The sequence below is a fragment of the Oreochromis aureus genome, linkage group 9 (genome assembly GCF_013358895.1).
Source record: "Oreochromis aureus strain Israel breed Guangdong linkage group 9, ZZ_aureus, whole genome shotgun sequence".
Lineage (NCBI taxonomy): Eukaryota > Metazoa > Chordata > Actinopteri > Cichliformes > Cichlidae > Oreochromis > Oreochromis aureus.
The window spans coordinates 15,013,364-15,026,763 of NC_052950.1; the positions used below are offsets into that span (position 1 = coordinate 15,013,364).

The window sequence follows — 13,400 nt, forward strand, 5'->3', positions numbered from 1 at the left end:
TCATGATTCACTGTTGACCAGAAGTGTGTCTGACACACCAAGGGTGTCTTACTGCAGACATCCTTGAAAGTTAGACTTTTAAAATTAAATGAAATCAGTAAAAAAATGTTGTGTTTGCTTGTGTGGGACTTATTTGTTTTATTTTTACAGCACCTGGTTGCAAACACATGAAAGTAATGTACTGCAAAATGGGTCGTGTTATGTGCTATGAATTTAAAACTTTAAAGTATATGGTTATGGAAACCTATGCGAAGCACAGAGTTTGGAAGTATCAGGATATTTTTTGAAGGACTAAAAATTTTCCTAGCCAGTTTGACAAATCCCTCCCAGAGAAGTCACACCATATTTTGTATTTACAAATTTAGCCGCTGTTCTCATGTCTGCATTTTAAGGCTTATCCTGTGTTTATTACAGGCAGTTATCTGTATGGCTCTAGCCTGGGTCATACCTCCGTGACCACGGGGAGCTTATTGGATGACAATCACTGGCACTCAGTAGTGATTGAACGCTACCGTCGCAATGTGAACTTCACCTTGGACAGACACACTCAGCACTTCAGGACTAATGGAGAGTTTGACCACCTCGATTTGGACTATGAGGTGAGTCGACATGAATCCCAACCAATACACATAATAACACAAACAATAAGGAAATATGAGAAAGTTGAAAAGTTCAAGATGTTCTGCCACTGCCAAGATAAATATGAATAACTATATGATATTTGAATTTGACTGATAGTGCTTTTGAGGTTGCGTCTGAGCAGCCATAAACTGCTCCCAAAGCTCCTTAGAAGTCCCAGTCAGATCACTTGAAGATGTGCATTTGTAATGCATGCTTGATCTCCTTCTGTCTGTCCATAGGGTTGGCTTGCAAACCTAATAGTTAAGAGAGAGAAAAAAAACGCCAAATGATTCAACAGCATAACATTAATAGGTAGTCTTGGTATTGAAGCAACTTAAGATGGTGACATAATGTCAGCCAAGACCAGCTGCCTATTATACGGATGACTGGTTACCAGGCAAAGAAGAAACAGACGTGTTCTTAGTTCTTCAGCTATGATTGTTAATTGTAACAGTGCAACATCTGTTAGAGATCCTGCTCATCTACCAAATAGTCACTGCACTGTGTAGTACCAAACTGTGCACTTGGTTTGGCTAATTATTTACAGAAACAATACTAAAGTTAAGTATTTAATTAAATAAGTTTGGCTCTATTTATTAATTAGGATCAAACTTTATGTGCTACAAAGTCAGAAGGTATGCAAATGCAGTTCTTATGTCATCCTGGAAATATCCAGGATATATCACATTGTACTGTACAATGTTACAGACTTTGCCAAAATCCCCCAAAAGGTTAAGTCAAAATCTATCAGACACAATAATTGTCCGGTTTGATTGCTGCCATCAGTGCAGTCTTACGTTTGAGGGAAGAGTCTCATATGTAACTTATGTTAATGTTTGTAGATAGACTATAAATACCAAGCTGAATCTCTACTTGTAAAATAATGTCTTATCTTTATTTTCCCATTCACATATAATACACCCAGCTGACTTGAATTGCCTGCATGAAGTACCTTGCAGTGTTTCATTCATTAACAGTTATGCCAGTGTGTATTTGGATTTTGGAGCTTAATGATTCTGGTTTAGGTGACATTTTGCAGAGAATGCTGTAATGTGAGCAGTTGTAAGCATAAGGTTACATTTGTCTGTGTTTGTTTCGTTTCTTTACTTGCTGCCTTATGTCCTTGTGCTGTTTACTAATTTGCAACTGCATTTAAACTGCTCTTCACAAGTGATCAGTACAGTAAAATAAAGCCACACAGGAAATTAGATATTGGTTTTACACTCGGCTATCATGCTACTCGGTAAAATCGACATAATGAACATCAGCTAATGAAATGCAACTCGCTCTGCTAATAATACCTAAAAGAGGAAATTGATTATGGGATACATACAAGTAAGAAATTTGTTTGTAATGTGAGAGTGCACATGCATGTGTGCAATTTTGAATACGCACGAGGTTTTCAGGATGTGAATGTCTGTGTGTTTGTGTTTTTATTGATGTGGTTGTGTGTAAGTGTTTGACCTTTGCTAGGTATTGCTGATATGCCTGATCTATTCCAGTGTTAAGTAGGATGCTGAGAAATGGGGCAGGACAAACCACAGTCCAATTAAAACTGAAGCTGTTGAATTAAGGGATCTGGAGGGAAATCTATACAACAAGGGTGTACCAGGAGGCTTTGTGTGCATGTGTGTGGTGTGTCTGTGGTGAACCTTAAATAGATTCTACCAATGTTATTGCCTGACTAAGTCTATCTACAGTTTGTGACCAGCTTTTAGTCAAGTGTACTACTGTACTCAGTACATTTAGTCTGCACACTCTATTTTGTGTGCATCTTTGTTTGTGTGTCCTCTGCTCCCATTTAGGGCTGTAGACTAAATATCCGGGTGCATTTGTGTCTACCCTTGGCAGTAATTACTAAGACTATTGGAGCGTCACCACAGATGCACACACAGCACAAGCAACAACACACATGCACACAAACAGACAGACAGACACATCGACTGGTAATTGCACACTGCCCTCCATCATTTTGGCTTCCTTCAGGGCTCAGAGTTGTGTGTAAAATGGGGAAAAAAATGAACACATGTATAACTGTAGAACAAATACAAACCCAGTTTACATTTTATCAGTCCTCTGTTCTTCAGTGCTTCCCACCAGGTGCCAGTTTATTAGCTCTCATCTTCACACCTGAATTTTCCTCTCAGCACATCTGTTCTCCCAAAAAGACCATGTTTCTCCTTTAATGCTTTCTCCTACCAGTCCAGTGGTTGTATTTCATGTACGATATATATAATGTGCAGTGTTTGGGTCTTTACTCATAAAAAGTAATGTATTACACATTGCTCATTACTTTTCTTTAAAGTAATGCAGTACATTGCTTAATTTGTTACTTTCTCTGTTTCACAAATCCACAAATCATTACAAATCCCTGTCCTAATTAGGACAGACATACAATCTTTCTTTTAGTATTTACTTAGAAACACAAAGCCAACAACACAAAAATAAGATGAAAAAGAGTCTAAAAAGACTTCAAAGTCATGTTGATTTTACCTTAAGAACAGGTAGAAATGGAGGCTGCAAGCCTGACTGCTCATTACTGCTTTGGTTATATGTTGAAGTTCAGGGTCTGGCTGCTGCGCTGGCGTCGGCATTCACTCAGCTTTATAATCACTCTGGGGTTTTAGCTAGCGTTGTGTTAGCATGCTGTCTAGCAGACGTTTACAAAGAGCCAAAGTTCTGTTAGCAGCATAATGCAATTGTTGTTGTCCTGGATACAGACTGCATCTCAGCTCATTGCATCCTTGTGTGCAATAAAAATAAAAGTAAAGTCCATATCTGTGCTCTACCATTTTCCTCCTCCCGCACAAAGACAAAATTAGCTGATTGTAGCGGAAGTGCGGAGGAAGAAAACCTTTTTTTTGATATTAGCAAGTATTGTTTTTCTATTTCCTGGTACAGATAGCTAAAGAACCTTCATAACACAAGTAACAACATTACTCTTCTTATATTGCGCTTTCCTATTCTATATGAGCACCCTACACCTGGTGTTTAAGAGGACCTGCACACAGGTTTACACAACATAATGCCACCGGATTTTCAAAAGTCATATTAGGTAGAGAAGCTTTGAGTCTCTCAAACAATGCTTGTAATTTTATTTTGTTGTCATTGTAAAAAAGTTATTTATCTATTAATGGTAACATGAATGAAAAACTAAAATATTTTTATACTCACTCCTGACCAGTATTTATACATGGAGCTCTTTTTTTCCCTATTCAGGCTCTCTACTAAAATAATGGCTCCTACATTCAAGTGCTTCCACTTTAATTTGAGCTTTATAGTAGGTCAAATAATATAAGTCAATAATAATGGTGGGCATGTGGTGGGGGAAGCTGAAGGGCCAGATTAATTGGACAAATACTATACAGATGAAGTCACAGTAATTATTTTATGTCTGTGTGAATATTGAGTGAAAAATGTGTTACAGTAAACGACTGCCAAAGTCGTTTACCCACAGGCATCATTGGACATATTGTATCATCCCTTGTGATGCTCTCTCGGGCCCATACTGAAGTCACCTTTGTTTTTGTTTGTTTATTTATCTTTTTTGCCTGTGGGGTCTCTTTGCATTTTGTCTGACTTTCAGCAAGCGGACTGCCGCTTCATCAGACTGAGATCTTGGGATGTTTCCAGGATTTTCTAAATGGGGTGAGACAGGAGGGACTGAGAATAAAGCAGAGGAGCCCACAGGAAATCACAATATTTAATCAGAAATAAAATTAATGTAGAAAATTCACACTTAAAAAATTAGGCATGATTTTAAGGCTCATGTGCTGCCCTGTGTTCTACCACGCATTTATTATATGAAATGTGGAGCTGCACAAGTTTTAGACATAATTTTTGGTTGAATAATTGTTTTTCAAATTGGGAAAAAAGTATTTAGATTGCCTGCTTAAGTAACAATTATTGTATGAGTGCACAAGTTGTATAGTCATGAGGTGTGCCATCTCATACCTCCATTCTAGAAACATCATATGAAAGTTCTTTGGTTGTGTTGGCTTTGTGTTTGTACATGATAATCAATATTATAAACCAATTTCTGATTTCAATGCACAAACCCAGCACTGAAAGTGTGTTTTGGGTCATATGCTGTTGCTTTTTTCCCCTGTACTTTCATCTTTTCATGATTTTGTTAGAGGTTATTTTTGTTTCATCAGTCAACAGAACTTTGTCCTACAGAGGTGTTTTTCTGTTGTGGTCAGTCCTCTAAGGCTCTGGTTATGAAGCTTATGAAATTCTCCTTAGATTTCTGAAAAAAGAGAAGAAGAAAAAACAAACAGTTGCATCCTGAGAAGCATTGCACTCACAATGGGCGTTTTTACACCATGCAGATGATTTTCCGATCCACTTGAGCTTGTTTGCCTTTTTCTGTTATTTCCTTAAGACAAAAAACACTCTGAAAATCAACCACATTTGATATCTTTCTGATAAACATTTACTATTACCATTTTTTCCACTTCTGTGGTCACCTGATTATATACTGAGTCAATCTAAAGGTCAAAGCTCAACTCTTAATTAACTCTGAGCCATGTGTGAGCTCTTCTGTGCATGAACTAACACCGAAACGACAACCGACTGCCTTAGAAACTTTTAGTAACCAAGTGTCAAGCCAATTACTTTTGAGCCCTCGCAATTTAAAGGACCGTATCTAACACAAAGTTCTTGCAATATTGATGTAACCTCAAAGTGCAGCTATGGCTTGGCACTTTAACGTAGTATTCATTGTTTTCCTTCAAATCAAATATGCTTAGTCACAAAGCATGACGAACAAAAATCATGTAACTGCCCAAATATAGTACTGGAATTTATACCGTCTTCTATATCTATCAGTGACTATTCTGACATTTTACGAACGTCAATTTAAAACTAAATTGACTGATTTTTACAACCTGAAAGTGTGAATGCTTTATGCCCCACATGTACGACTTTTTAATATAAACAAATTACTAGCACCACCCTAATCCATAAAATGGACATAATGAACATCAGATAATGAAATGCAAAGCATTCAGGGAATAATACCTAAAACAGGAAATTGATTGTGGAATCCATCGAGGTAAGAAATTTGTTTGCAATGTGAGTGTGCACAGTTGTGAATCCATAAAAAGCAACCAGGAGGAGAAGCCTGAAAAGCTTATTAAAGAAAAATTAAAGGAATTCTTGCCATGCGTTTTTTCTCACTCTCTATCTCTTTTTACCTCTTTGCACTATGTCTCTCTGTAGTTGAGTTTTGGCGGGATGCCATACAGTGGGAAGCCAGTGGGAGGAGGAAGGAAAAACTTTAAAGGCTGCATGGAGAGCATCAACTACAATGGAGACAACATTACAGACCTGGCCCGCCGAAAGAAGCTCGACACCTCCAGCTTTGTAAGGAAAATGTGCAAAATATAAATCTAAACGTTTTGGAATAGCACTTATAAAGGCAGCTGCCTGCTGAACATGCTTATTATTGTCACACTAACTCCATACTTGACCCGACTGTGGCGGCAGATTATTCACTGAACCAAAATGCTTGAACAGATTCATAATTAATCAGATACAACTGACCTGTCAGTGGCCCCTCCATGTGTGTCCTTGCTGTCTTTCCAAGTGTTGTTATCATGGCTGCAATTTTACCATGACTTACAGTGGAAAGACAGGATTTCCCTGCATTGACTATTCAACAGTTTGTTTTCAACATATCTCGATGGCACAAGAGGCAGATTAAAGGCCTTGTTTCTTTTCATGAAATGCACCCTACTTTTTCAGACTGCAGGATGCACCTTCAGCACATTAGCTGCCCTGCATTCCTAAAAATTAGCTTCTGAAAAATCTAAGCCCTTTCTCAGGGGACGGCCAGTGTATCTGCTTTGATCCCTGTTGAACTGATTGAACAAATGGTGGGACTAATCAAGTTCATTCAAACCACACCTGTAATTCTCTCTGATGACTTCACACAGCCATTTATTTCTAATCAAAACAGATCTGCTCTTAGATTTTACAGACACACTCACACACACACACACACACACACACACACACACACACATGCAATCAGGAATCATCTATAGTTGGAAAGGCAGCTCAATGCTGTGTGCTTGCTAATGACTAGATTAAGAGCACAAGGTTGGAGAAATTCAATGATAATTAGTGCCTAAATACCACAATAGTGTTTGTTTTTCTGCAGCACATAAAATTCACCCAGGTTCCTGTTTCTCAGCACAGCAGTGCATTAGTTACTACTATTGCTCACAGCAGGTAGGATCTTCTGGTCAGCTGGACTCTAGTTTGTATGTTCTGCTTTTTCTTGATAGATGGGTTTTCTTCAAGTTCCCGCTTGTCCTGAGACATGCATATTAGGTTAATTGGTGAATCTAAATTATACATAGTTGCTGATGTTAAATAAAGGTAGATAAAATTTTAGATAAAGTGATTAATAAGATGAAAATAGTTAAATTTCAAAGACAGGTTCAGTTAGAGGAAAAGATGAGTGTGTTCAAGCTTCATCAGTGTTTGAATCTCGCTTCAGTCGCAAATATCTAAAGGTAATCACGCTGAAGCGAGATTCAAAGCAACAAAAGGTGGTGAAGTACAAGATTTCCTTAAGTGTTTGAGGGATTTATTTCACAGGCAAGCCCCATTAAAGGCATTAGCTCTGTTTCTGATTTCTCTGTTTAAAAACTAATTAATCTCCTGTTGTCCATCTTTGTTCTTTCTTTTTTCTAATTCTGTATGCTAACAGCGAAACCTGTCCTTCACCTGTGTGGAGACCCACACCTTCCCAGTCTTTTTCAACGCCACCAGTTTCCTGCAGTTGCCTGGTCGAGCCAATCATAACACGGTATCCGTGGGCTTCCAGTTTCGTACGTGGAACCCTCATGGCCTCCTCCTCTTCAGCAATCTTGATGATGGCACTCTGGAGATCTCGCTTGAGGAGGGCAAGGTTGCGTTTCACATCAATGTGACGAAAGCAGCCAAAAACTACCGGGTAGATTTATCATCAGGTGGGTTTGCCTACATAAAAACATATCACACAACTTGTGTACAACGTTTGTTTGCTTACATTATATTTGCTATTGAACCATGTGAAAAACATTCATGTAGGAAACTCCTTCTAGGAAAAACCATTGCTACTCAACGGCCGTATTGGTTATGCTTCTTGGGCAGTGTTTTTTTCTTTCAATGGACAGTAAATGACAACTCTATAGAACCAATAATCAAGCCTGATTGCAACAAAATAAGGTTTAATAAGGTTTAAAGGGTTTTATTTTCTCTACAGCATACTAAAACAAAAATGTAATATGATGAGTATAGATATACCTACCAACTCACAGCTGAAGTGGCTCATGTGTTTCCCACATCAGCTGTTGTTTTGCTCTTTGGGGACAGGAGCATGTGAGCGGTGTGCTATGAAGATAAAACTGAAGCAAAAATTGATTCATGAAATTTAATGTGCACGGTGCATGATTAATTGAATTCTGAACAGAAGCGAATCTGACTTTTCGTTGCATATTGGGAGCATTCAAACCAGCCCTAACATGAAGACAGTCCAATAGGTGTTTCATAATTTCATTTCAGCATTTGATCTCTTGTTTTTTTTGACAATTGCTTTGTGTGGTTTTAAACCCAACAACACTAACAGGCGAACCGGTGATGACAGCAGTCGACCTGTTATGCTCGTATCAATCATGAGATGTATGTGCAGGTAATCCTCATTAGCCAAAAAGTTCAGGCTTTTTCTTGTTCTAAGCACTCTGTTTTGAACTGCTTATTACTATTGTTCATGGCTCTGTGTGATATCAGTTGACTTGGGGCATGGGAGGTTACTAAAATGGCTCAGTTTGAGACAGGGGATGAACTGAGGGGGGGGGGTCACATCAAGTTCTACTACAAGGTAATTAACCGTGATTTTGAAATGCTAATTTTCAAAGCCACTCTTGTCGATTCCAAGAATAAAAATAATGAGCTGAAAATAAGCAAACTTGGTGCCCATTAAACTGATGCACATAAAGCTGGAATTTATTATTAAGGTAGAAACAAAATAAGGTTCAAAATAAATTTAGCCATGATGCTTTCATCTGTGGCTCTTTTTATTCCACTTATTTCATTCCTTTCCTACCACCTTTCTTGCCCCTCACCCCTTCCTCCCTTACTCTTATTTCTTCCTTCCCCTTCTTTCTTTCTCCCTCTCTATCTGTAGACACACTCATTTATTCTGTCCACTGCTGCTTTAATAGGCCATTATGCCCAGGGGTAGGGATTATTACAGAGTTACCCTCTAGGCTAATTGGGATTGAGCCTGCGATTACATCAGTATTACCAGAGTACATAGACACACAAACACATACCCGCACACGCAAACACATGCTCCCTCCTTTGATTCTGTTATTAGTATCTCTGAAAAAGAAAGCCAAACTGGCTTCTAGCTTCAATGACACAGTGGGAGCTCAGTAGACTTATAATGAAATGCTTAGTCCCTCTTAATGGCAAATATACTGGGGAGAGACGTGCAGATATGCACACATTGAGGAGCAAAACGAGAGTGAGAGAAAAGAGAGGCTTCTTACAGACACAACACCATCCAGTTTTCTTTTCCCACTGGGGATAATTTGTTTATGGAGCATTTAAGTGACAGCTTATTCAGACATATACCTATTTCCAAACAGATAAGATAAATAAAGTATTTCTCATTTTCTCTGTTTGCTTGAAGGAAAAACACACAAGCACACACATTGTTTCATTTGGAGCTTTTAACCCGAGTAACCTTTTAGCCATCTAAGACTGCAAATTCACCAATGATGGTTAATCACAGAAAGTGTTTTCTTACTAAATCCCTGGTTTAGGCCAAATAATATGCCATTGCATGAGTCAGAATAAGGCATGTGATTAATTCCTGTAAACAGAATTGAATCACATACTGTAAAAAAACATACAAAGCTGATTTCAGCAAGTCTGTTTATGAACACAAATATCTAATCAGCCAGTCAGATGGCAGCGATTCAGTGCATTTAGGCATGTAGACATGGTCAAGTTGACCTGGTGAAGTTCAAATTGATTATCACAATAGGGAAGAAGGGTAATTTATGTGTCTTTAAATGTGGCATTGTTGTTTGTGCCAGATGGGCTGCTCTGAATATTTCAGAAACTGCTGATCCACTGGGATTTTCTAACATTACCATCTCTAGGGTTGACAGAGACTGGTCTGAAAAAGAGAAAATATCCAGTGAGTTCTCTGGGCAGAAATGCTTTGTTGATGACAGCGGTCAGAGGAGAATGGACAGATTGCTTCAACTGATAGGAAGGCAGCAGAAACTAATCACTCGTTATAACGTATAAGGTATGCATAAGAGCATCTCGAACCTTGAAGCACATGGGCTACAGCAACAGAAGACCAGATCAGGGACTAATACTGGAAGCTAAAAACAAAAAACTGAGTTCATGCGAGCTGGACAGTAATGCTGGCTGTTCTGATGAGTCCTGATATCTGCTGCAACATTCAGAGGGCAAGGTCAAAATTTGGTGTGAACAACATGAAATCTTGAATCCTCTGTGCCATGTATTAAGACTTCAGGCTGCTGGTCATGTAATTGTGCAGTGGATATTTTCTTGGCACTCTTGCACTATGTCATGATGCTCAAATCATCTCAAACAGGTTTCGTAAAGATGAAATTTAAGTCACTGTACTCAAATGACCTCCACAGTCACTAGATCTGCTCCTTTGGGATGTGGTGGAACAGGAGATTCACATTCATAGATGTGCAGCAGACAAATTCACAGCAACTACTGTATGTGATGCTATCATGTCAATATGGATAAAAATCTCTGAGAAATGTTTCCAGCACCTTGTTACCTCAGAGAATTAAGACAGTTCTAAAGGCAAAAAGGGTCCAACCAGGTGCTACCAATGTGTATATTTTAAAGTTGGAGTATATTAGTATAATTTAACATACAAATCCTTAAAAATATATGGCGTTCCAAGCATTTCTTTTTTGCCCCCAGAAACGTATTCTTTAAAGCTCCATTAAGCAGTTTGTTTCATCAAATGAAATGAAATGCTGTAAAGATAGTGTTATTGAAAGCTAGAATTAGAGGAAGGTCTGTAATAAGCCAGTTAAACTGAGACATTTTCTTCCCCCCCTCAGGAGCTATTGGATCAGACCGCAGCAAAAATGCAAACCAATGTTAGACATTTACATAACGATAAATATTATGATTCCCAATAAAAGGCCCATGCCAGTCTGTTTTTGCTCTAAATGTGTCATTAATGACAGACAGTTGTTCCACATGTTCATATATATAATACTTTATCTAGGAGAATACGTTTGGGCTCACTGATGTTGTGATTGTGGCCACTTTTCTTTTACTTTTTTCTTTTTTTTGCCTAATGTACTTTTAAGCACAACCTGGTAATTAAACGCATTTTTCTGAAAACTAAATGGGCAGGTGGAACACAAGAAATAGGGAGAGCAGATGAAGCAAAGAAAGCTTGAATAAAATCATCATATATCTTCATAACCTCTTTCTTGCCACTGTGGGTCTGAGGTCATTAAAGTCTCCACCCCCACACACCAAATCCACCAGACCATAGATCTTCCCCACTATGAACACACACATCCACTAAGTGGATGAGAAGTATGCTTATTCAAGATGTGTGTGTGCGTGTGTGTGTGTGTATACAGATAAGTAGCTGCTTTTTGTGTGTGTGTGTGTGATAGCAACAACTTGCAGTAAAAGTGTTTGTGACCACTGAAAACATGCTCTTCTGTTCTCTGAGAAAACGTCTGTCATTTCATCCATTTATCTCTCAGTCAGGCAGATAAAGAGTAAAACAAAAGGGCACATGAAGCTTTTGGGAGAACTCTCCAGGTGAGACTGTGGGAATCCTTCGAATAATGTTTTTGTGAGCGTGTTTATATCTAGTCGATTCTCTAATTTTCCCATGACTTTCCCACTCTCTCATTAACTCTGTTTTTGTTTCTTTTAGTCTCATCACTCATTTCTTGGAACAAAATAACAGTTTTGTTAGAGTGTAGCTGAAAATTGTTGTGTTAATGACCATGCAGCAGGACCAAAGCATGTTTGGTATATCCAAACTAAAATTAAAGTTCTATTTTCTCATTTACCCACCATGAAAATTTCCAATAAACCAAAGCCAATGAAAGAGGATCTCTTTGTACCTGTAGCTGGTAGGTGGCAGGTATTTGAGTATATGTGTTGAAGACGCTTTCCTCTGATCACCTCTTGATTAAATATTGAATTATTAGGCACCAGCATTGTTTCCATGGAAACAATACTCACTGTCTCCCCTGCTTTTGCACAGACCAAGAAATCTAATTTCCTATGAGATTCCTGTGATACATAGTGAGGAAATATATTTTATACTCCTGTTTAGCTGTCGAAGAAGACAAAACATTAAAGTAGTGGTAATTAATCTTATTGAATTAAACATCCCACTACATCTTGAAGAAAATATGACTCTATTTATAGACTTTATCTATAGCTCTCTGCATTGTACACCACCATATTTTACTTTAGACTGAGACAAGTAACAAGAAGGCATGAATGCATGTGGAGAGGCCAAAAAATGTTATTTATAATAAGAATTATCAGTAGATTTGTACATTTCCAAAATAGTTAATAGCCTGCAAATCATCAGTAATGTTATCATATATGTTTTAAAAGCTACTTTCAGCTCCTCACTTATATACAAGTGGTCGCCACATCTCCGTATGTTTGAGACTTGCTCCAGGGATCTTTGTTAGACAATTGTGTACACCACTATGCATTTGCCTAACAAATGTAGCTCAGGACATAGATCACCTATTAATCACAAGGTTAATGGTTCCATCCCTGGCTCCTCCAACCTGCATGAGAGAGTGGCTTTAACTAAAAACTAAAAAAAAAAGCATTTCTATAAATGTGTGTGTGTGAATTGAATAATCAAGGCTTGTATTGAGTGAGTTCTTAAAGTGATTAGAAGTGCTATAAAAGTACCAGTCCATTTATCCCTACACTATGGAGGTGGCTGAAAACCTACCAGTTAGTGAAAATGAAAAATTCTGAATGATTATTTATGCCAGTGTCACTCCACCTGCCTGTTTAAACACTACTTAAAGCATGTATTATTAGTGCCAGAATAAACTTTTATGACAGCCTATATATAAGTACTGTTTTATTAACTTTAATTAAAGTAATTTACTAACCAACTAATTTGCAAATTTCTAGCAATAGTTATTAACATCACCCAATGTAATATCAGAGTCCAGCATTTTAAACTTTTTTTTTTTTTGCGTTAGATATTTTTGCACATGCTTTATGCAGTGTTTCATTTCTCAGGTTTATAAATGGTTAATGTTGTGCAAACAACTTTTTCATCTGCTTTGCTTTCCCCTACTTATTTTTTTTTTTCATTTATTGACTCTTCTCCTCATTATTTTTGTAAATCACCGTATTTGCTTGCATTATTTATACAACTAGGGAACTATATCTTCCCACAGAATCATTCTCTGTCAGAGGTAAGCCTCACTACAAAATTGGACAAAGCCAGAGGCAGCAGAAACTATTTGAATCAAAGTTTAAATATTTTGCCATTTTAAAATTCTGCATGTGCGTATGCACTTGCATGCATGCTTCATACCCATCAACTCGGCAAGAAGTCATAAAATCAGTTCTTTTGAGATGCAGAATTGCCATCAGTCACACATGAGGTTACTTGCACAGTCCGAACAGGAAGCATAAAGCATTACAATAATGGAAAGGCCTGAGGCACACATTTGAGAGGGAAAAAAAACACAGTACAG

General features: G+C 37.9%; 1 protein-coding gene across 1 annotated transcript in view; it reads left to right on the plus strand.

Moving 5' to 3' along the window:
• The window catches only part of cntnap2a (contactin associated protein 2a), a 359,863-nt gene that overhangs the window by 190,399 nt on the left and 156,064 nt on the right, over positions 1 to 13,400 (plus strand). The window contains exons 7-9 of the mRNA XM_039617641.1: positions 415 to 599; positions 5,845 to 5,988; positions 7,343 to 7,604. Of these exons, the coding sequence (XP_039473575.1) occupies positions 415 to 599; positions 5,845 to 5,988; positions 7,343 to 7,604 (591 nt within the window). The remainder of the gene's footprint in view (positions 1 to 414; positions 600 to 5,844; positions 5,989 to 7,342; positions 7,605 to 13,400) is intronic.